Source organism: Zootoca vivipara, chromosome 4, assembly GCF_963506605.1.
Source record: "Zootoca vivipara chromosome 4, rZooViv1.1, whole genome shotgun sequence".
Lineage (NCBI taxonomy): Eukaryota > Metazoa > Chordata > Lepidosauria > Squamata > Lacertidae > Zootoca > Zootoca vivipara.
Window position 1 is genome coordinate 80,524,708 of NC_083279.1, and position 21,787 is coordinate 80,546,494.

The 21,787-nt window shown below is 43.6% G+C and overlaps 1 protein-coding gene across 1 annotated transcript in view; it reads left to right on the top strand.

The window, feature by feature from the left end:
• CRYL1 (crystallin lambda 1) overlaps positions 1-21,787 on the top strand; it is a 46,838-nt gene that overhangs the window by 15,305 nt on the left and 9,746 nt on the right. Inside the window, exons 4-5 of the mRNA XM_035115458.2 lie at positions 14,225-14,386; positions 16,389-16,583. Of these exons, the coding sequence (XP_034971349.1) occupies positions 14,225-14,386; positions 16,389-16,583 (357 nt within the window). The remainder of the gene's footprint in view (positions 1-14,224; positions 14,387-16,388; positions 16,584-21,787) is intronic.

Consider the following 21,787-nt stretch of genomic DNA (forward strand, 5'->3'; position numbering starts at 1 on the left):
GTGATATAATACTATAAATCAGGGGTCAGCAACCTTTTTCGGCCGTGGGCCGGTCCACTGTCCCTCAGACCATGTGGTGGGCCGGACTATATTTTGAAGGGGAAAAATGAACGAATTCCTATGCCCCACAAATAACCCAGAGATGCATCTATATATATAAAAATGTAGAAGGTCCGTGTTTGTTAGGCCGTGACGTTCTCTGAAACCGCTTGCCCGATCGCGTTCAAATTTGGCCACAGTGTCACATGGAGATATCCGAGTGTTTCCATGTGCTTAGATTGCCCACATCTCACCCCTGTGGCAGGAAAATCAGGTAAAACCCACTGGTTTGAAACCCTGAACTCAGAGGGCCGGGGAAGCTGGGAAATAGAAGGCAGAAGAGGTTGCAACACAGTGCCCTCTAGCGGCGGCTACACTGGTACTACAGCTAGAAAACCTTGGCCCTCTATTGGAGACTACACTGGTACTGCAGCTACTAGGCCGAATGGAGGCTCTCCTTTACAGACTAGGCCAAATGGAGGTGGGGACTCGCCTGCGTGTGGGTTGGGGGCAAGAGGGGACGGGATAGGTCATGGATCGGGACAGGGTGGGGGGAATCACAGGGATGAGCCACAGCAACGCGTGGCCTGGCCAGCTAGTTTTAAATAAAAGGACACATTCTACTCATGTAAAAACACCAGGCAGGCCCCACAAATAGCCCAGAGATGCATTTTAAATAAAAGGACACATTCTGCTCATGTAAAACACACTGATTCCCGGACCATCTGCGGACCAGATTGAGAAGGTGATTGGGCCGCATCTGGACCCCGGGCCTTAGGTTGCCTACCCCTGCTATAAATAGACAGAATTGCAATATGGGTAGATCTCATCTTAGACTGATTTTACAAATGTGACCACAGAAAATAAAATAAATAAAATGGGCGGGAGAACAGGAAACACCTTCCGCCCCAGAAGAGATCTCACAGGAACCCACATGCAACCTTCCCAAAGCCTGGAAAGCAAGCGGGGTGGGGTGGGGTCTTAAAAAGCTATTTCCGCAGTGGGAAAACACAGTGTGGAAAGAGCTTTTTAAGGCTCCCCCCACTTACTTTCCAGGTTTCTGGGACAATCTCACCACAACTTTGCAGAGCCTTCCAAAGGCCTCGCACGACCTGCTCGGTAAGCAAGCTTGAGGGGCTTAGAAACTCTCCATCTTGGGGGGGGGGGGCAAGGCCCGCTCATCACTGGTGTCAGAGAGATAGGAATGGATGTGCAGGACTATTTGGGGCCGGGGGTTTGGCTTTGCATAATTTTGCTTATACAGTCCCCCGCTTAAGACAACTTCTACCTGTATATTCCCGCTTCTTCTTCCAGAAGAGGGAGCCGGTGCATTGAAGCTACTGCTAAAGCAAGCATATGATGACTTAAACGCATCTGACACTAACCTCTGACCAGCTTTCCAATGAGTTATTTATCTCACAAGCTTTGTGTATGGCCAGTGGATCCAGAGCTTTGGCTAAGCTTTCTGTTCCTCCATTTACATTCTGTTGCCACCCTACAATGGCCAAACTAGTACCATGTCAGAGAGGCTGTGAAATACCAAACATAGGTGACTGCCTTGCACTCACTCAGACCATTAGTCTACACCAGGCATCCCCAAACTGCGGCCCTCCAGATGTTTTGGCCTACAACTCCCATGATCCCTAGCTAACAGGACCAGTGGTCGGGGAAGATGGGAATTGTAGTCCAAAACATCTGGAGGGCCGAAGTTGGGGATGCCTGGTCTACACAGTTCAGCAGTGGCTGCCCAAGATTTCAGATGCAACATTCACAGCTCTGCCCGGAAATGCCCAGGATTGACCCTGGAATCTGTTTATTTATTTATTTCATTTAATACATATGTCAAGGGAAATATAAGTCGAACACTTATCTGGAGCCCAGCCCTTCCCATTCTTCCTGCTGATCTCAACTAAAGCATCCATGGCAAAAAAAGCCGTCCGACCTCTGCTTAAAAATATCTAATGAAGGAGAGTCCATGACCTTCCAAGAAAGTCCATTCCACTGTCAAACAGCTCTCACTGTCAGAAAGGTCTTCCTGATGTTTGGTCGGAAATTTCATGTCTTGTAACTTTAATTCATTGGTTCATGTCCTGTCCTTTGTAGCAGGAGAAAACAAGCTTGCTCCATATGACAACCTTTTAGATATTTGAAGATGGGTATCATACTTCCTCTCAGTCTCCTCTTTAGCAAGCTAGACATACCCAACTCTCTCAACTGTTGCAAACCCTTGATCATCCTTGTCGCCCTCCTCTACACATGTTGCAGCTTGTCAATATCCTTCTTAAACTGTGGTGCCCAGAACTGGACACAGTATTCCAGGTGTGGTCTGACCAAGATGTAATAGAGTGGGACCATTACTTCCCTTGGTGCAGCCTAGAGTAGCATTAGCTTTTTTTTGCTGCTGCCTGTTAAGTCGTGCTATGCTTGTGGTCTACTAGGACCCCTGGATCCCTGCTCTTTAGATGATAATGTTTATTAGCTCAATCTCATAAAAAATGAGGGTCCCTACTGGGTTTGTGGACCCTCCTGCTCATTTTTCTGAATGAAGGCATTTGACGTCTGCCCCAATTTCCTGTCCTGGTGGCTCCAGAGGTTACTTCTGCTGTGGATTTGCTACCCTAGCCCTGTCTGTGATCCTGTTTGTAGTATCCTGGGTTGGGAGTAGGATTAAGATGCAGGAATATTGTCCTAAACCGGGGAAATTCTTAAAAAAGAAAACCTGTTAAGAGAATGTTAATGCTTAAAACGTCCTAAACTACATTAAACAGATAAAATCTAGAGAGTTCTTTTTCGTTCTCCTTTGTTTCTTATTTAAAACTTTCTCTTTCCTTCACTAGATACAGTGGGTAAACTTACTTCATAGCCATAAAACATTAGTTGTCTAGCATAGTGCAAATGTTCTTCATATTAGTTGATTTAGGTATTTAGTTACAGTTCTTCCATCCCAGCTTTTCAATTTACTTGGTCTATAGCAGGCATAGGCAACCTTGGCTCTCCAGATGTTTTGGAACTACAACTCCCATGATCCCTGACCACTGGCCCTGTTAGCTAGGGATCATGGGAGTTCCATGTACAGTGGTACCTCGGTTTATGAACACAATTGGTTCCGGAAGTCTGTTCATAAACTGAAGCGTTCATAAACTGAAGCGAACTTTTCCATTGAAAGTAATGGAAAGTGGATTAATCCGTTCCAGAGTACTTAAACTGAAGCATTCATAAACTGAAGCGAACTTTCCCATTGAAAGTAATGGAAAGTGGATTAATCCGTTCCAGGCGGGTCCGCGGAGTACTTAAACTGAAGCGTTCATAAACTGAAGCATGGGTGTAATTGGTTCCGGAAGTCTGTTCATAAACTGAAGCGTTCATAAACCGAAGCGAACTTTCCCATTGAAAGTAATGGAAAATGAATTAATCCGTTCCAGATGGGTCCACGGTGTTCATAAACCGAAAATTCATAAACCGAGGTGTTCATAAACCGAGGTTCCACTGTAGTTCCAAAACATCTGGAGAGCCAAGGTTGCCTATGCCTGGTCTAGAGTCACTTATTAACTAAGCAAAATTATTGGGAAAAGTGTAATCATGGTCTTAAATGTTTCCCACAGAAATAAATGGGGCTTTAAACTAAAGTTGCTTCCAGGGACCTTTGCTATTTTAGGGTGGGATTCAATCACATACCAGCAAATCCAGGTTAAACAATGATAGTTGACTGGAACGTCTTATGCCGCAGTCCAGGTTCTCTAAAGCACTGGACTTTTTCTGCCAAAGTTGGACAATTCAGTGGAAAGTTCAGGATAACACTCACTTTGACATAATGTCGTTTAGTCTTCCTGCAATCAGATTGAGGTCAATGCTCAAAACAAGGTGCCTGGAAGTGCCCTCATTTTCTTTTTAAAGACCATTGGTCTCGGTTGTTAAAGAATGGGCTACATGATGTCATAATTCTGTTAATTTTATACAATGGTCATAACAATGTTGCCTTGGGGAAATGGGAAATGGGATATTCTTCTTGACAGCCATCTTTGCAGAAACCTATAAATACACTCTTCAAATATCGTTGGCTTCTATCCCATAAGTCCTACAATTGAACAGGAGAAGAGCAGATAGGTGTAATATTTGGTTATCTGCAGCGTCTCAATTTTACAAAGTGATATGAATGTCCACTCACTCACTCTCATTCCTCCAATGTGAGGTTGTGATTCTTGAAAGTCCTATTTTGTATTTTTGTTGTTTTTGGACTTTGTCTTTTGTTAGAAGATAATTCACCACAATTAGTAAAGGTTCCAAGTTATTCAGTAAGTAAAGCATAGCTACATAGTTACTGGAGTGAATATTCTCTGTATTCATGGTTGACTTTATTAACACCAATAGAAATCTGATAAAAATTGGGCAACGGAAGTAGATAGTCTCAATCAGGCATGACCAATCTCATTGTTGTAAGAAATGTTGTTACACATAAAATTCATTTGTAACTTTTTCAAGGGTTTTGTGGTTAGTACGGATCAAATTTGAAAGTAAATCTGCATAGCTCGGCTGTATCCCATGCGACAAAGCTTGGCTACAGCGTGCAATTAGGCTGGAATCTGAACGACATGCCAAGTCACGACTTAGTTCAGCAGAGTGCACAATGGCACGGCGACTGGTAAAGGAGCAAAGCACCGTGACCTCTCTTGGAAGTGGCACGATCGCATGTTTGTGCCAAGCCATGTTCAATCCAGGCCAGTTAAAGTAGTAACAGACCTGGGTGAGGAATAATCTATTGCCACCCTCTCCATAAGACACTTTTGACATACTATAAGGAGTGGCTCTCTCTCTTTCTTCTCCCTGCTTTTAATAATCTGAGCAACCTGAATGAAGTGTGGCTAGTAGCATAAGAACTGACAAGCTGGAACGTGTCCAGAAGAGGGCAACCAAAATGGTCAAAGGCCTGGAAACGATGCCTTATGAGAAACAGCTTAGGGAGCTGGGTATGTTTAGCCTGGAGAAGAGAAGGTTAAGGGGTGATATGATGAAGAAGAAGAGTTTGGATTTGATATCCCGCTTTATCACTACCCGAAGGAGTCTCAAAGCGGCTAACAATCTCCTTTCCCTTCCTCCCCCACAACAAATACTCTGTGAGGTGAGTGGGGCTGAGAGACTTCAGAGAAGCGTGACTAGCCCAAGGTCACCCAGCAGCTGCATGTGGAGGAGTGGAGACGCTAACCCGGTTCCCCAGATTACGAGTCCACCGCTCTTAACCACTATACCACACTTGCTCTCCATGTTCAAATATATAAAAGGATGTCAGAGGAGGGAGAAAGGTTGTTTTCTGCTGCTCCAGAGAAGCGGACACGGAGCAATGGATTCAAACTACAAGAAATAAGATTCCACCTAAACATTAGGAAGAACTTCCTGACAGTAAGAGCTGTTTGGCAGTGGAATTTGCTACCAAGGAGTGTGGTGGAGTCTCCTTCTTTGGAGGTTTTTAAGCAGAGGCTTGGCAGGCATATGTCAAGAATGCTTTGATGGTGTTTCCTGCTCGGCAGGGCGTTGGACTGGATGGCCCTTGTGGTCTCTTCCAACTCTATGATTCTAAGAAGGGAGTGAACATTTCCCTCTACTTCCTTAAAAATCCTTCATCCAATTATGCAAGGCAGCAGTTGAGTTAACAGGGCTGGGTAATTGCGTGGACAGGCAGAGTTCCCCAACCCCAGGCGACCCCTGAGTGGAATAATGTCTGAAGACAACTTGCTATGGGATTAAAATTGGCCACAACTTTATTAAGATTCAGATGTATGGAGACCTTGACTCAAGCATTGGGCGTTTATCCCTCCCAGTCCCCATCCAGGGATCTGGGAGACTTCAGGGTTATCCAGAATGTGTGGGGATTGGGCTGGCTCTGGAGAACAGAGCCCACCCCCCGCCCCACCGCTAGAGGGGAGAGCAATGACAACCTTTTGGCTTATGGCCAATGCCTCCCCTCAAGACCCCTTTATTGGGGATCCCTGGTATCACCACTCCAAAGGGGGCATGGGACACAGCTCCACGCCCCCCCCCTTTTAGGAAGATAGACTAGGATTCCGCCCAAGGCCTGAAACTGCCAAAGTTGTGACATATTGCAACGGGAAAGGCGAAACCTACCAATACAGGAAAATTCCTTTCCGGCCGTTCAACAGCGGCCCTGACGTAGCAGTGCCCGTGTACCTGTGGAGAAGAGGTTAACCTGCAAAAGAAGACTTAAATGAGGGTGTGGAGGGTGGGAGAAGCTCTGGAGCCGACTGCCGATTCCCAGGTAAGATTCACTTCTGTTGTGTGGGCTGTATGGTCCCTCCCCTTACCTGGCTGACCCCCTGGCAACACCTCCCCAGGTGGGATTGGACGATTGGCTGGGGTAGGCAGAGACCCTAGGTATCCAGCCTGGGGAGGATGCAGCCAGTATGAACTACCAGGTAGCCACTCTGGGATCCAGGGGGCTGCGCGCGACCACACAAAAGTCGCCCCCCCATTTAATGTGGGGCACGGTCATTGTGGTTCTCGTTTCTTGTCTGTCCTGTTCACACTGATAGGAGCATGGTATACACACTGTCTTAACTTATAACTGCAAGTGTTCCCATGGGATGAGGGAGGCTGTCATGGGGGGTGGGCTTTTTCAGTCATATGGCTACCTTCTCATGTATAGAATATGAGAATGAGAATATAAGATAAGTTATCTTTCCATCCAGGAAAGCTGATGTTATTTTAGTTCAGGGACACATTCCAACCATACAAAATACACAGAGAGTGTGGAGTAGAGCTGGGGAGGAGGTATAACCCAGGGAGAGTCCCAAGGGCCGGGCAGGAAGGCCTAGAAGGCCACATTCGAACCCTGCGCCTCACCCCTACTCTAGGGCCTTCCCTTGTTACTTCTCATAAGATGAATTGTTTGAAGGAGAACTCCTGCACTTCATGTTCTCCTTAACACTAGTTAAATCAGAGAATTAGTACATCTGTACTTGCCAGCACTTGCCTGCCGTACTGCAGAAATGGTGCACTCTGATGCTGAGCAAACTGAAATTTGCTTATGCAAGCTTTGTTTCATCATTTCTTAATAAACGGTTAGTCCCTCCAGGCAGCTCCAATTCTTTTTGCTTTCATACTTGCACTGTGAAGAACACTCTTTCAGCGGGGATTTGGCAGGAATATTTGCTTTTGACTTTCAGGCATCTCTTGGAAGACACTTTTTAGGCCGGTAGGCCTATGCAGCTGTTTAAAACGTTTTAATGATTATTATTACTTTTTTAACGGCATTTTATGTTGTACAGGCTGCCCTAATATCTTACAAGATGGCAGTATGAAAATACTTCATAAATAAATAAGCTTCAGGGGTTCTAAAGAACCCTTACGGTATGCAATCCATCTGCTATCTGCTCTGAGTGCAACTACCTACTTCTAACATTTTCCTTATATTACTCTTCATAGCTGCTCATGTGCAGTACAAACAAAAATGCCCTGAAATGGATCTGAGCACAGGTCAGCACCTGCCTGCTATGCCAAATATATAATTGTCATTCGCTCTGCGAGTGTGGTATGTTTCTGAATGACGTTTTTACAAACAAAATACCTACCGTAGCATAACACACAAATCTTAATGTTGGGATGTAAAGCAGTTCAGTGTCAACATACCAAATAGATATTGTCCTGTTGGCTGCAGGCATTCCCACTTAATTCTTACTGCTTGCTAGCCCCATCTGCCCCTTCATGGATCAATGCCTTGTCGTGGCGAAGGGGCTCGAATAACTCGGAGAAGCTATGAGCTATGCCATGCAGGGCCACCCAAGATGGACAGGTCATAGTGGAGAGTTTTGACTAAACGTGATCCACCTGGAGAAGGAACTGGCAAGCCACTCCAGTATCCCTGCCAAGAAAACTCCATGGACAAAGACAACAGGCATATAAAAGTTATGACGCTGGAAGATGAGCCCCTCAGGTCGGAAGGCGTCCAACATGCTACTGAGGAAGAGCGGAGGACAAGTACAAGTAGATTCAGAGCTGATGAAGCGACTGGGCCAAAGCCGAAAGGATGCTCAGTTGCGGATATGCCTGGAAGCGAAAGGAAAGTCCGATGCTGTAAAGAAAAATATTGCATAGGAACCTGGAATGTAAGAACCATGAGTGGAGGTAAGCTGGATGTGGTCAAAAATGAGATGACAAGAATAAATATCGACATCCTGGGCATCAGTGAACTAAAATGGAAGGGAATGGGCGAATTCAGTTCGGGTGACTATCATATCTACTACTGTGGGCAAGAATCCTGTAGCAGAAATGGAGTGGCCCTCATAGTCAACAAAAGAGTGGCAAAAGCTGTAATGGGATGCAATCTCAAAAATGACAGAATGATCTCGATACGAATCCAAGGCAGACCTTTTAACATCACAGTAATCCAAGTTTATGCACCAACTACCGGTGCTGAAGAAAGTGAAATTGACCAATTCTATGAAGACCTACAACAACTTCTAGAAATGACACCAAAGAAGGATGTTCTTCTCATTACAGGGGATTGGAATGCTAAAGTAGGGAATCAAGAGATAAAAGGAACAACTGGCAAGTTTGGCCTTGGAGTTCAAAATGAAGCAGGGCAAAGGCTAATAGAGTTCTGTCAAGAGAACAAGCTGGTCATCACAAACACTCTCTTCCAACAACACAAGAGACGACTCTACACATGGATATCACCAAATGGGCAGCATCGAAATCAGATTGATTATATTCTCTGCAGCCAAAGATGGAGAAGCTCTATACAGTCAGCAAAAACAAGACCTGGAGCTGACTGTAACTCAGATCATCAGCTTCTTATAGCAAAATTCCAGCTTAAACTGAAGAAAGTAGGAAAAAGCACTGGGCCAGTAAGATACAATCTGAATCAAATCCCTTATGAATACACAGTGGAAGTGAGGAACAGGTTTAAGGATTTAGATTTGGTGGACAGAGTGCCTGAAGAACTATGGATGGAGGCTCGTAACATTATACAGGAGGCAGCAACGAAAACCATCCCAAGGAAAAGGAAATGCAAGAAAGCAAAATGGCTATCCAACGAGGCCTTACAAATAGCGGAGGAGAGGAGGCAAGCAAAATGCAAGGGAGATAGGGAAAGATACAGGAAACTGAATGCAGATTTCCAAAAAACAGCAAGGAGAGACAAGAGGGTCTTCTTAAATGAGCAATGCAAAGAAATAGAGGAAAACAATAGAATGGGGAAAACCAGAGATCTGTTCAAGAAAATTGGAGATATGAAAGGAACATTTCGTACAAAGATTACCATAATCAAGGACAAAAGTGGTAAGGACCTAACAGAAGCAGAAGACATCAAGAAGAGGTGGCAGGAATACACAGAGGAATTATACCAGAAAGATATGGAGGTCTCGTACACCCCAGGTAGTGTGGTTGCTGACCTTGAGCCAGACATCTTGGAGAGTGAAGTCAAATGGGCCTTAGAAAGCACTGCTAATAACAAGGCCAGTGGAAGTGATGATATTCCAGCTGAACTATTTAAAATTTTAAAAGATGATGCTGTTAAGGTGCTACACCCAATATGCCAGCAAGTTTGGAAAACTCAGCAATGGCCAGAGGATTGGAGAAGATCAGTCTACATCCCAATTCCAAAGAAGGGCAGTGCCAAAGAATGCTCCAACTACCGCACAATTGCGCTCATTTCACACGCTAGCAAGGTTATGCTTAAAATTCTACAAGGCAGGCTTAGGCAGTATGTGGACCGAGAACTCCCAGAAGTGCAAGCTGGATTTCGAAAGGGCAGAGGAACCAGAGACCAAATAGCAAACATGCGCTGGATTATGGAGAAAGCTAGAGAGTTCCAGAAAAACGTCTACTTCTGCTTCATTGACTATGCAAAAGCCTTCGACTGTGTCGACCACAGCAAACTATGGCAAGTTCTTAAAGAAATGGGAGTGCCTGATCACCTCATCTGTCTCCTGAGAAATCTCTATGTGGGACAAGAAGCTACAGTTAGAACTGGATATGGAACAACTGATTGGTTCAAAATTGGGAAAGGAGTACGACAAGGTTGTATATTGTCTCCCTGCTTATTTAATTTATATGCAGAATTCATCATGCGAAAGGCTGGACTAGATGAATCCCAAGCCGGAATTAAGATTGCCGGAAGAAATATCAACAACCTCAGATATGCAGATGACACAACCTTGATGGCAGAAAGCGAGGAGGAATTAAAGAACCTTTTAATGAGGGTGAAAGAGGAGAGCGCAAAATATGGTCTGAAGCTCAACATCAAAAAAACCAAGATCATGGCCACTGGTCCCATCACCTCCTGGCAAATAGAAGGGGAAGAAATGGAGGCAGTGAGAGATTTTACTTTCTTGGGCTCCTTGATCACTGCAGATGGTGACAGCAGTCACGAAATTAAAAGACGCCTGCTTCTTGGGAGAAAAGCAATGACAAACCTAGACAGCATCTTAAAAAGCAGAGACATCACTTTGCCGACAAAGGTCCGTATAGTTAAAGCTATGGTTTTCCCAGTAGTGATGTATGGAAGTGAGAGCTGGACCATAAAGAAGGCTGATCGTCGAAGAATTGATGCTTTTGAATTATGGTGCTGGAGGAGACTCTTGAGAGTCCCATGGACTGCTAGAAGATCAAACCTATCCATTCTTAAGGAAATCAGCCCTGAGTGCTCCCTGGAAGGACAGATCGTGAAGCTGAGGCTCCAATACTTTGGCCACCTCATGAGAAGAGAAGAATCCTTGGAAAAGACCCTGATGTTGGGAAAGATGGAGGGCACTAGGAGAAGGGGACGACAGAGGACGAGATGGTTGGACAGTGTTCTCGAAGCTACGAACATGAGTTTGACCAAACTGCGGGAGGCAGTGCAAGACAGGAGTGCCTGGCGTGCTATGGTCCATGGGGTCACGAAGAGTCGGACACGACTAAACGACTAAACAACAACAACAACAGCCCCATCTGCATGATACATGTAAAGTGGTATCATATCACTTTAAACAGTTATGGCTTCCCCCAAAGAATCCTGGGAAGTCTAGTTTGTTAAGGTGCTGAGAGTTGTTAGGAGACCACTAGTCCTTTCACTTAGCAATCAATCCCTCTCTCCTGGCAACTGGAAATTGTAGCTCTCTGAGAGGACTAGCGGTCTCCTAACAACTCTCAGCACCCTTCACAAACTAGACTTCCCAGGATTCTTTGGGGGAAGGCATAACTGTTTAAAGTTATATGATACCTGCTTTTACATGTATAGTGCAGATGGGGTGTTACTCATTGCAAATTGGGTCTTTGAAGTACCAAAAGGTGGCTCTGTAATTGCTCCCTCGCAGAACTTTCTGAAAATCCAGGGCATGACTTCAACCTAAGAGTCTTAGTATTACAAACATAGGCTCTTCAGTATTAGATATTTCTAGCCTTTACCCTCCTAGGGCTGAGTATTCAGAGAGGGGGAATGCTTCTTGCTAGGAAGGGATTGTTGGGATTGTAGAAGCTGGCCACATTTACAAGTCTTTCTGTCTTGAGAATGGGGCCAATTCATACCATAAAGGTAAAGGGACCCCTGCCCATTCAGTCCAGTCATGACCGACTCTGGGGTTGCGGCGCTCATCTCACGTTATTGGCCGAGGGAGCCAGCGTACAGCTTCCAGGTCATGTGGCCAGCATGACAAAGCCGCTTCTGGTGAACCAGAGCAGTACACAGAAATGCCGTTTACCTTCCCGCTGTATTTTCTTGCACTTTGACATGCTTTCGAACTGCTAGGTTGGCAGGAGCTGGGACCGAGCAACTCACCCCATCACGGGGATTCGAACCACCGACCTACATGATCGGCAAGCCCTAGGCTCTGTGGTTTAACCCACAGCGCCACCCACGTCCTAATTCATACCATAGACATACCTTATAGTATACAGTGTCCTAGCTTGGGGGGGGGTAGCTGCTTTTTTTTTTTTTTTGCCAGGGTGAAACCTCCAGAGGGATGCCATTGAGGTTCCCAGACACTGTGTGTGTGTGTGTGCACGCGGAAATGCACATAGGGGTGTCAAACTAGGTCTTTGACATGGGTTAAATCAGGCATCCCCAAACTGCGGCCCTCCAGATGTTTTGGCCTACAACTCCCATGATCCCTAGCTAAGAGGATCAGTGGTCAGGGATGATGGGAATTGTAGTCCAAAACATCTGGAGGGCCAAAGTTTGGGGATGCCTGGGTTAAATAAAGCCTAGTTTCACCCCTTATATAAATGTGAGTAGCTACCTCTGATTTTGAACTGGTGAGTTCCTTCTCCCGAATCTCAGCCTTTTCTCCCATTTAAGAAGATACTAAATAAATAGATTCAGCTCATGTGTAGCTCATGTACTTCAAAATTACATAATGTAAAATTGCTCCATTTAGGTACAGTACAAAACATACTTGAGGACTGGAACAAGTTGACTTTTTCTTGGTGTTGGGCACGGAATATCAGAGTAATTCACAACAGTTCAAGTGTTCATTGAGTTAACTGGGAATTGTCGCATGATGCTGTTCTGGTACTTTCCGGGACAGTGTGCGCCTATGGCGCTGGCATGTGTTTTACCCTGAATTATCTGCATTTACATTGTAAACCTGGGGCATGCATTTTTAAAAAACACCTAAGGGGGAAGTCTCAACAGTGAATTGTTGTTAAAGCCAACAAATTGGCATGTCCTAATCGGGCTTTTACAAGGGTCAATTAAGTTGAAATTCAGGTTACAGCAGTAGCCTTTTTTCCCAAGTGTTAAAGTTTTCAAATAAGGCTCTACTGTTTTGGTGCATATGAGCTGTGTGATCCTCAGCAAAACAGAAATGGGCACAGGAATATACAATGTCCTTTTAAAATTCACTCAGGTGGACTTGTACTGAGGTGAGCTGGCTTTTCAGTACTAGGCCTATCCATTTCATGTTTGATCTTTTTCTCAGGGTGATCTGAATAGTTTGAGAAGCTCTGTAGTGGGTCACAAGCGATGAAGCCCTGGATTAATAGCTGGTTTAGAGCTAAATTTTCCTTCTATTCTTCAGGGAGTCAGTCTCCCTAGCTAAGAAAACAAATCCATGCTTGACAAGGACAGAAACTTTTATTGCACCAGTCCAACAAATTGAATACAATTGTGCCACTATCAAAGAAGCCCTCAGCAAATGGTCTATTCAGAAGCCTTGCATAATCATTGTAGGTTTGAGTTTCCAAGAGTGTTGAGCTTCACCTCTGTGACTATCATCTGATCTGAAAGAAAGGTTTGGGTTTCAGGTGGAGAATCTCACAATAAAACTATTCACTGCTGCTCTTTTATTAGTTTGAACAAGTATCTACAGAGTTCTAGCCTTGTGACTTTGCTAAAGGAAAATATTTAAAGGTAACCCACCTTGCAGACTGAACCGATCCAGGAATTACGAGCAAAGCCTTGTTTTGCACCAATAAAGGGATGCATTATAGTTGGTTCTGATGTTCGAAAATGGCCCTGTTCTATCACTCAGAACTGCAGTGGTTGTTGACTGTAAAAGGTCAGTAAAATTCCATCCTGTGCAAACTTCTTCCCCAAGCCCCAAAATTTGGAGCATATAACATCTGCCACAAGTGCAGTGATTACTCAGTTAACTGGTATACTTTATAAAATTGGCATTGTAAACTTTGAGGAATTATTGGCCTCATGGGAAATGTGTTTTACTCCAGACGGAAGTTTGCACATTGGTTTTTACATTATATAGTCAGGAACACTGAACAAGATAAAATAAAATGTTACAAATTATAAGAGATTAACTACTTTCTACTTATTCGTATTAAATAAATATTACATCATCATTGGGGCATTTAAATGCACAGACATGGCTATTATTTTCAACCTAGATAGTACTTGCATGAGATGAAAAACCTGTTTTGCTGATAGGCAAGTTATCAAAGACTTGTTTTTACAAAGCTAATAAAAGGATACCACTTTGTAAAAATATTGTGATTTTACTAGCTCTTTTATCTGGTGCAGTCACTTTTCCTTAAGCAACAGCATCTGAAAATGTTCATCCTAAAGATCCATAAGTGTTAGCTTGACAGTGGAAAGTTGTAAGTTGTTTCGATTTATAAAGAAGTAAGCAGATGTTTGTTTGCCACTTTTCAAAACGACTTCTTAGTTTATTTCTAAAGAGTTTGTGAAATGAATGTAATGGGTGTTTTTATTAAATGATTTCAACATTTTTTTGTGTTCTAGGAGTGTACGCCTGAGAACCTAGAACTGAAAAAGAAGATTTTTGGCCAGTTAGACCTTATTGTCAGTAATGATGTAATACTAGGCAGCTCAACCTCTTGTCTTATGCCTACAAAGTTGTTCACCGGGCTAAAGCACGTTAAGCAGTGTATAGTGGCACATCCTGTAAGTACACCAAGATACTCCAGTAATTTATTGTGTTGAAGCCTAAATTTGTGGTGTTCGGCTTGTATGTCGTAAGTACAGTTCTTACTCATTCATATGCAAGTTTTTCAAAAGAATGCCACTTTGATATGTTGTATTAAATCTATGATGGTACAGTTTTGCAAGCCACCCTGGGAAGAGAGGTATAAATACAGTAATCAGTAGAGCTGGGCAATATCTGGTTTTCAACATCATGATCTATCACCAGCTAAACATGGTGATATACCAGTATATCACAATTAACATTTACATTAGAAAAGCCAGTCCGGATCAGAACAAAGTCCTATCTAGCTCAGCATTATGCTGCTTGAAGTGGCCAGGTAGATGCCAGAGGGAAACCCACAAGCACGGCAAGAGCTCAGTGGTCCTCTTCTGCCTTTGATGGCCATCAGAAGCTTTAAGAACATAAGAAGAGTCTGCTGGATCATCTAGTCCAGCATCCAGTAATGTATGGTCTAGCTGAGATTCCTGCAATGCAGCACTAGATGATCCTTGGTGTCCCTTCTATGATTCAACCAGATGTTTGTGGGAAACCCACAAGCAGAACCAGAGCACAAGAGCACTCTCCTCCCTCTTCTGTGGTTTCCAGGAACTGATATTCAGAAGCATTGCTACTTCTGGTTATGGAGGCAGATCATATTCTTCATGGGGTTGGTAGGCTTAGTAGCAGAACACCTACTTTGCATTTGGATGCTCCCAGGTTCAGTCAGTGCCTTTCCAAGTTTAAAAGACCTTGGTTCATTTTTGTCAGGGTCCGTTGTCAAGACATGCAGCCAAACTGGGTTTGGGAAAGACAGGAAACAACTTGGTCTTCCCTCTGTGAATTCAATACTCAGACTCCACAATTCCCTGAAACTTGTGGGACAAACCCTTAGTTCCCCTGTCCCACTTTAAGCTGGACCATAACTAACCCAGACATGTGCAACTGAACCAACCACATACTACTCTCCTGTTAAACCCCTCCGTCTCCCCCGCCCAAACTATTTTGCATGTGTTAAATTTTAGGTTGTACAGTGGTACCTCGGGTTGTGGACCCAATCTGTTCCGGGGTGCCATTCGCACCCCGAAAAGTCTGCAACCCGAGTGGCGGTTTCACGCATGCGTGAAAGCGCGCAGAACGCTTCTGCACATGCACGAACTACGCATAATGCTTCTGCACTTGCACGCGCAACACTTCCGGGTACGCCGCGTTTGCAACCTGGAAAAACGCAACCTGCAGTGGACGCAACCTGAGGTATGACTGTAAGCTTGTCAGGGAAGGTGCCTGTCCTCTTGTACTCTGTCAAGTGCCATCCACACTTATATGTTACAGGTGACTCCCCACTTGCGCAAGGATTACGTTCCAGGCCCGCACACACATAAGTGAAATCATGTAAAGTGGGTAGCATCCTCTAAACACCCTTTAAACTGCCCCTCTGCTGCTCTCTCGTCAATCCATACCCAAAAAATACCATATCCAAAAATATCCACAACTAGAATTGAAGCCCTGGGGCTGCCAGGAGACCGGCGCATGTGCAGGAAAGTGGCTGTTGCGCTAGGCGGGGAGGCTGAGCAGCATAAACAAAGGCCCTCTGCACCTCCAGTCTCTTCAGGGCTTCTTCCACCCTCACTGGTGCCTCTTCGGGCTCTGGGAAGGGTCTCCCTTGCAAGCCACAAGGACTCTCCAGCTCTCCCTCGCCATTTCCAGGTTTGAATTGAATGATTTAATTATTTTCCAGTGCCATGCATATATGCTTCCGCCCGTGAGTAGAATGCTCGTAAGTGGGTGGGTGTGCCCGTATTATCATCTAATACTACTATCGAAGGGCTTGTCAATAATACTGGTTTTCGTAGAATTGGAAGGGAACCTCAAGGGTTATCTTGTCCACCCCCTGAAATGCAAGGGTCACAAATTATATTAACTGGCCATAATAGTATGTTCATAAATATGTTTCTTTTCTTTCTAAATATGTTTTGTGTAAAGGTAAACCCACCATATTATGTTCCTCTGGTTGAATTGGTTCCCCACCCAGAAACTGAACCTTCTACAGTCGAGAAAACCTATGCTCTGATGAAGAAGATTGGGCAATCTCCGGTTCGGTTGACAAAAGAGATCGATGGTTTCGCTCTGAACCGACTCCAGTATGCAATCATTAGTGAAGCATGGAGACTTGTTGGTGTATGTATGATTTTTATTCTTTAACTGACTTGAATGTGCTTCCAGTAACTACATTGTACTACCTAATCTAGAGATCAGTCTCGTTGAGCTCAGTGGAGCTTACTTTTGATAAATAGGATCAGAAACTTATTATTATTTTAAATTATTTAATATTCCAAAATATTTTAATTATTTTCTTAATGACCCCTGTGCAATAACATTAACTGATAACTTAGTCAATGCTAAAAGAAAGAGAGACGCAAGCTAAGTTGCACAGTAATATGAGGAACACTCCAAAACAATGTCATTTTCATTCAAGCCCAGAAGAACAAGGTGAAAAGGTCAGCGAAAGAAATACTGATTTTCATGTTGTTTCCCTTCGTTTCCTGTTGCTTTCAGAAGGCTTTGGGTATACTTTATAACATTTGTGCTCAATGAAACAACTATGAAAGTAATCCTTTAAGCAGCAGTAGGCTCAGCTTTCAAGAATCGCATCTCTCAACTTTTGATAATCATTTGATACAAGGGAATAAAAGACAAATTTCTCCTGCTGCTGCTTTTTTGGAGTGTAGCTCATTATGACTTGTAGTGACATTGCTTGTTGCATTTCCCGTAGTTGCATATTCTCTGATACTAGTTATGACCTCCTTGCGCAAAAAGGCAATTTCTCAGTCTCCTCTCTTTGTCTTGAGTTTCAATGGTGGAGGCCATTATTGTTTTTCCTTTGTGTGTAACTGTAAGCAGTGTGTGATGGCAAGGAAGCATTGTTATGCATGGTTTCCTATATCTTTCTCTTGATATCATAGCTCAGGTTTGGCCCTGACAATGGTGTTGGACTCCAACTCTTATCATCGCCAGTGGTCAGGGAAGATGGGAGTTGGAGGAGCCCAACAACATATGGATGACCCTCATTCTTGTATGTGAGTTGCTTCACATGGGGTCTTGGGGCTAAACTGCCTATGGTATGTGTTTTCAAGAGTGTGCCTCTGAGGATGAAGTCAAACTGCTGCATTTGCAGCACTGAAGTGACTTCCCTGGGGCGCAAGCCTGGGAACTGGGTATGGAAGTCCTGGACAGCACCAGAGGACAAGACTCCCACCCCCAGCCTCACTGATGTGGTCCAAAGGAAAGCAAAGCAATACATTTGGCACCAGCTTGGCTGCAGGAGTTGCCAGAAGGAGACGTACAAGGCGCCATCCAACCATCTTAGGGGCTCCACTCCAAATTTGTGCAGGGTTTACTCCTTAGCCTTTTCTTATCCTGAAGATGTCCCCCAGGATTTTTCCTCGGTGTTTCCTCCTGAAGCCTTTCTCATGGATGAGTATAGCCAGAAGTTCTAGTTACAGGTAGGTAGCCGTGTTGGTCTGAGTCGAAGCAAAATAAAAAAATTCTTTCAGTAGCACCTTAAAGACCAACTAAGTTTTTATTTTGGTATGAGCTTTCGTGTGCATGCACACTTCTTCAGATACCAAAGAAGAAGAAGTGTGCATATCTGAAGAAGTGTGCATGCACACGAAAGCTCATACCAAAATAAAAACTTAGTTGGTCTTTAAGGTGCTACTGAAAGAATTTTTTTATATAGCCAGAAGGAAACAGAGGTGTAGGAGCAGAGTTTTCCTTCTCCTAGATGGGCAGCCTTCCCAGGTTGATGAGCCCCATCTGCCCCTCACTTCCTTCCACCACATGTGCAGAAACTGCCTTCTTGACTGTTGGACCCACTAATGGTCTCATCCGCTTACTCTGCCAGAGACTGTCTTAATAACTTTGCTAACATTTTAGATGGCTTGTTACCAAATTCAAAATGTTTTTGTCTAAGAAACATTAAAGATCTCCCCCACTTCTGAACTTGCATTGATTCAAACTGTTGCCCTTTGCCCTTCAATTGTTCACCTCCTTGCACATTTGTTTCCTTTGTACAGTTATTATTAAGTGCTCATCTTAGTTTTTAGTTGGGTTTCTTGTGAAATATTCATTTTCTTTATTTCTGACACCTTTTTAAAATACAATTATACCTCTTATATATGCCTTATCTGAATCCTATATAGTAGGCTAAGAGACCTCTGTTTCCTTTGGGAAATATATTTTAACTCTTTACTAATACTATTAACCAATTCAGGATTATTAAAATATGTTGCATCTAATCTCCATTGCGCAATCATTATTTCATTCCCACTTAACATAATATGAATACAACACACTGACAGCATAATCCATTCATGGAGTTTTACCATACAGTGGTACCTCGCTAGACAAACGCCTCGCAGCACAGAAAAATCGCAAAATGAAAATGTTTTGCACATTTTTTTGCACGCGCAAGACAAAGTTTTTATGGCTGTGCAAAGAAAACTTCGCAAGACAAAGCAGGGCGCTGCGAGGAGGAGAAAGTCAGACCGAGAACCCGCCCGCCTCGCGCTTCCGCAGTCGCCATTGCCCAGAGCCCGTCCGCCTCACACTTCCGCCGCCACCATCCCAGATCCCCCCCTCACTCACCTTAAGCCTGCCTGCCTGCGCGTGAACGGGCTGTCTGTCTGGTTGGGCGCAAGGGTCTGGCTGCTGGGGAAGGAAGGAGGGAGCCTCTCCCTGGCCCACCTCCTGCTTCCCCCTGAAAAACTTCTGGCCATGGCGGGTGAGTCGGCGCCTTTTTTTTGTGCTTCCCCCCCCCCTATAGGAACGCATGAATTAAATTTCAATGCATTCCTGTGGGAAACCGCGCTTCGCAAGACGAAATTATTGCAACACGAAATGACACGTGGAACGAATTAATTTCATCTTGCGTGGTACCACTGTATTAGTTCTAGGGAAGGAAACCAAAGAAGCCCATAAAGCAATTGCTTTTACAGGTTCAGCTTCTGTTTGAGTTTTTAAACTCATTTTGAAAACAGATTGTGCTATAAGGTGGGAGATGCTTTTGACACTTCAAAGAAAAATCAAGCCAAGTCTGCTTTTGCTGTAATGTGGGACGTGCAACTCGTCACCACAGCATGACCTGTGACCCCAGTGATCTTGCAGGGGAGGAGACCCATAACTCCCACTTGCCGCATTGCAGCAGCAATGGCGAAAGGAGAAGCAGAAGTTGCTCATGCTTCCTGGTTCACTGGTGCTTTTGTAATGTGTGAAACTGAGTAGCTTATTTTTCTTCCTTTATTTTGTTGCCCCCAGAGAGACCTTTGGAAGGCACCATTAGGACAGCAGCTACTTTCTTCACTGCTGCTTACCCAGCTTAAATGTGAGCAGGATTGCTTCCTAAGGGAATTAGTCACAGGATTTGTAATTGTATGTTGTAAGACTGTAAAGAACTCCTAAAAGCACAAAGAACAACGGGTAGTCTTTAAAAGACACTATTTTGGCAGCAGGGGCAAAATTATTTGTGTGTCAATTCAACATCTGATCTGATTTACTAAGGGAATGCGAAATTTGAACTTTTCGATGGCCTTCTAGCTATAGACATGCCAGCTATTTACAGATTTCTAAGCACTTTTTAAATAAAGGCCTTATTCTGTTGTAGGGGGGAGACATTTTGAAGCATAATAACACCGTGCAGCAAAATTTAATATATTGACATCATGTTTTGTCATTATTTTATTTTACCCAGAAATAAAGGAGTGACTTGTATATACTTTGTGGATTCCCTAGGTACACAGAAGTACACAATTATGTTAATTTGAAAAACAACATCCAGGCAAGAGCCTGAGAGCTTACAAAAATATTATGGCATCTGAACCGTGGGTGTGGGTGGGTGTTAGGGATGAGGAGTAGAGTCTAAGGAAACATTAAGTCAAGTGTGGGTCTAACAGCTGAATCTATAGTTGAGACATCCATTGTTTTTGTGTGTCAGTCAAAGGAGGAAATAAAAGGAAATGGAGGACAGAGAAATAGATTAAATTGGTCTGCTCAAGTCTCTGACAACTTATATAGTAAGTATCCTGGAGAAGGGGAAAAAGGTTTTGTGCTTTCAGATTATTATTTTTTAAATCCCCCTATACTACAGGAATGTTTCAGAATGTGAAAATCTCCATATCTCCATATGGAAGATTGCCCTGTCGTGGGAAGATAGACATGTTGCTGTTTGTAACTCCTTTAAGAAGGTGGCTAGCTACTGCAAGCCTAGCAGAGCGAGGAATACATTTCTATTTATTTGATGAAAATGTTAAGAACTTTAGTTACTCACATCAAGTCTTGAACACTATATAATAGATGTTCTTCACTCTTACAAAACCCCATTCTATGTAGCATAGCAGTAGATATGCTAACTAGGAGGAGGAAAATTGTATTTTCTCAATGATAAAAAACTGTAGAGGAACTGTAGAGTTCCTGATATCTGCAAGCTACAAAGAAACTGAGAAAATTGCCAATGAATGGAATTCACCAAACTCCTGTTAAGGACTTCTTTCAACACTGCTTTTGCTATTTAAGATGCATTTTAATGGAATGATCTGGAAAGTATATATGTATGGCGGTGTGTCAGATTGGCCATTGGCATCATTTTTTTTCTGGGCGGTATTTCTGCAGGGACCTACTGTATATTGCTGTGTATCTTTTTTATATAACTTCTAGAAAAATGTCCACCAGAGCCCTGTTTCTTCAGAATCACATAATGGCTCCAAACAGTACAATTCACTGAACGTGCAATTATGTGCCAGTTCAACTGGTGATGCAGGATTGTGGTTTCTGCTGTGAGTGTTACAGTTCTGCATTGCCAACTAAACAGGGACAGAGCTGTGTATCCGTAGCCCTCTGGAAATGAGGTCTGCCTTTCTGTAATTTTCTTAGTTAGGCTACAGAAACTGTTCAGTATGCCACGATGGAATGTGACTTTCTTAGCTAAGAATATATATTCTAATCTAAGCTTTATTAAAAAATGGGGGGAAACCCCAGCTTTGTAAATATGTTAGGGATAGCCTTATAGAAATTTTCAGTAACTTGTGGAACAGACAAGAGGATGCACTTGTCCTAACCTGTTTTTAGGGTGCGCTGCTATTTCTTGGAAATGTACCCTGTAGATGTAACTGAGTTTTGAACAGCAGTTCATGACGGATGCTACATAGGAGATTTGGGAGTTTCCTGAAAGCGTTGGCATGTTGAAGCCATGAAATTGCCTACATGATGCAAGCAGCTTCTCATAGCAGTTGTGTGGCACCTGCATTGTCTGTATTCAATCATCTTGTTCCAACATGAAGATGCATACCTGGGAGAATTCTATTTTAAGAGACACTGGATGAAATGCT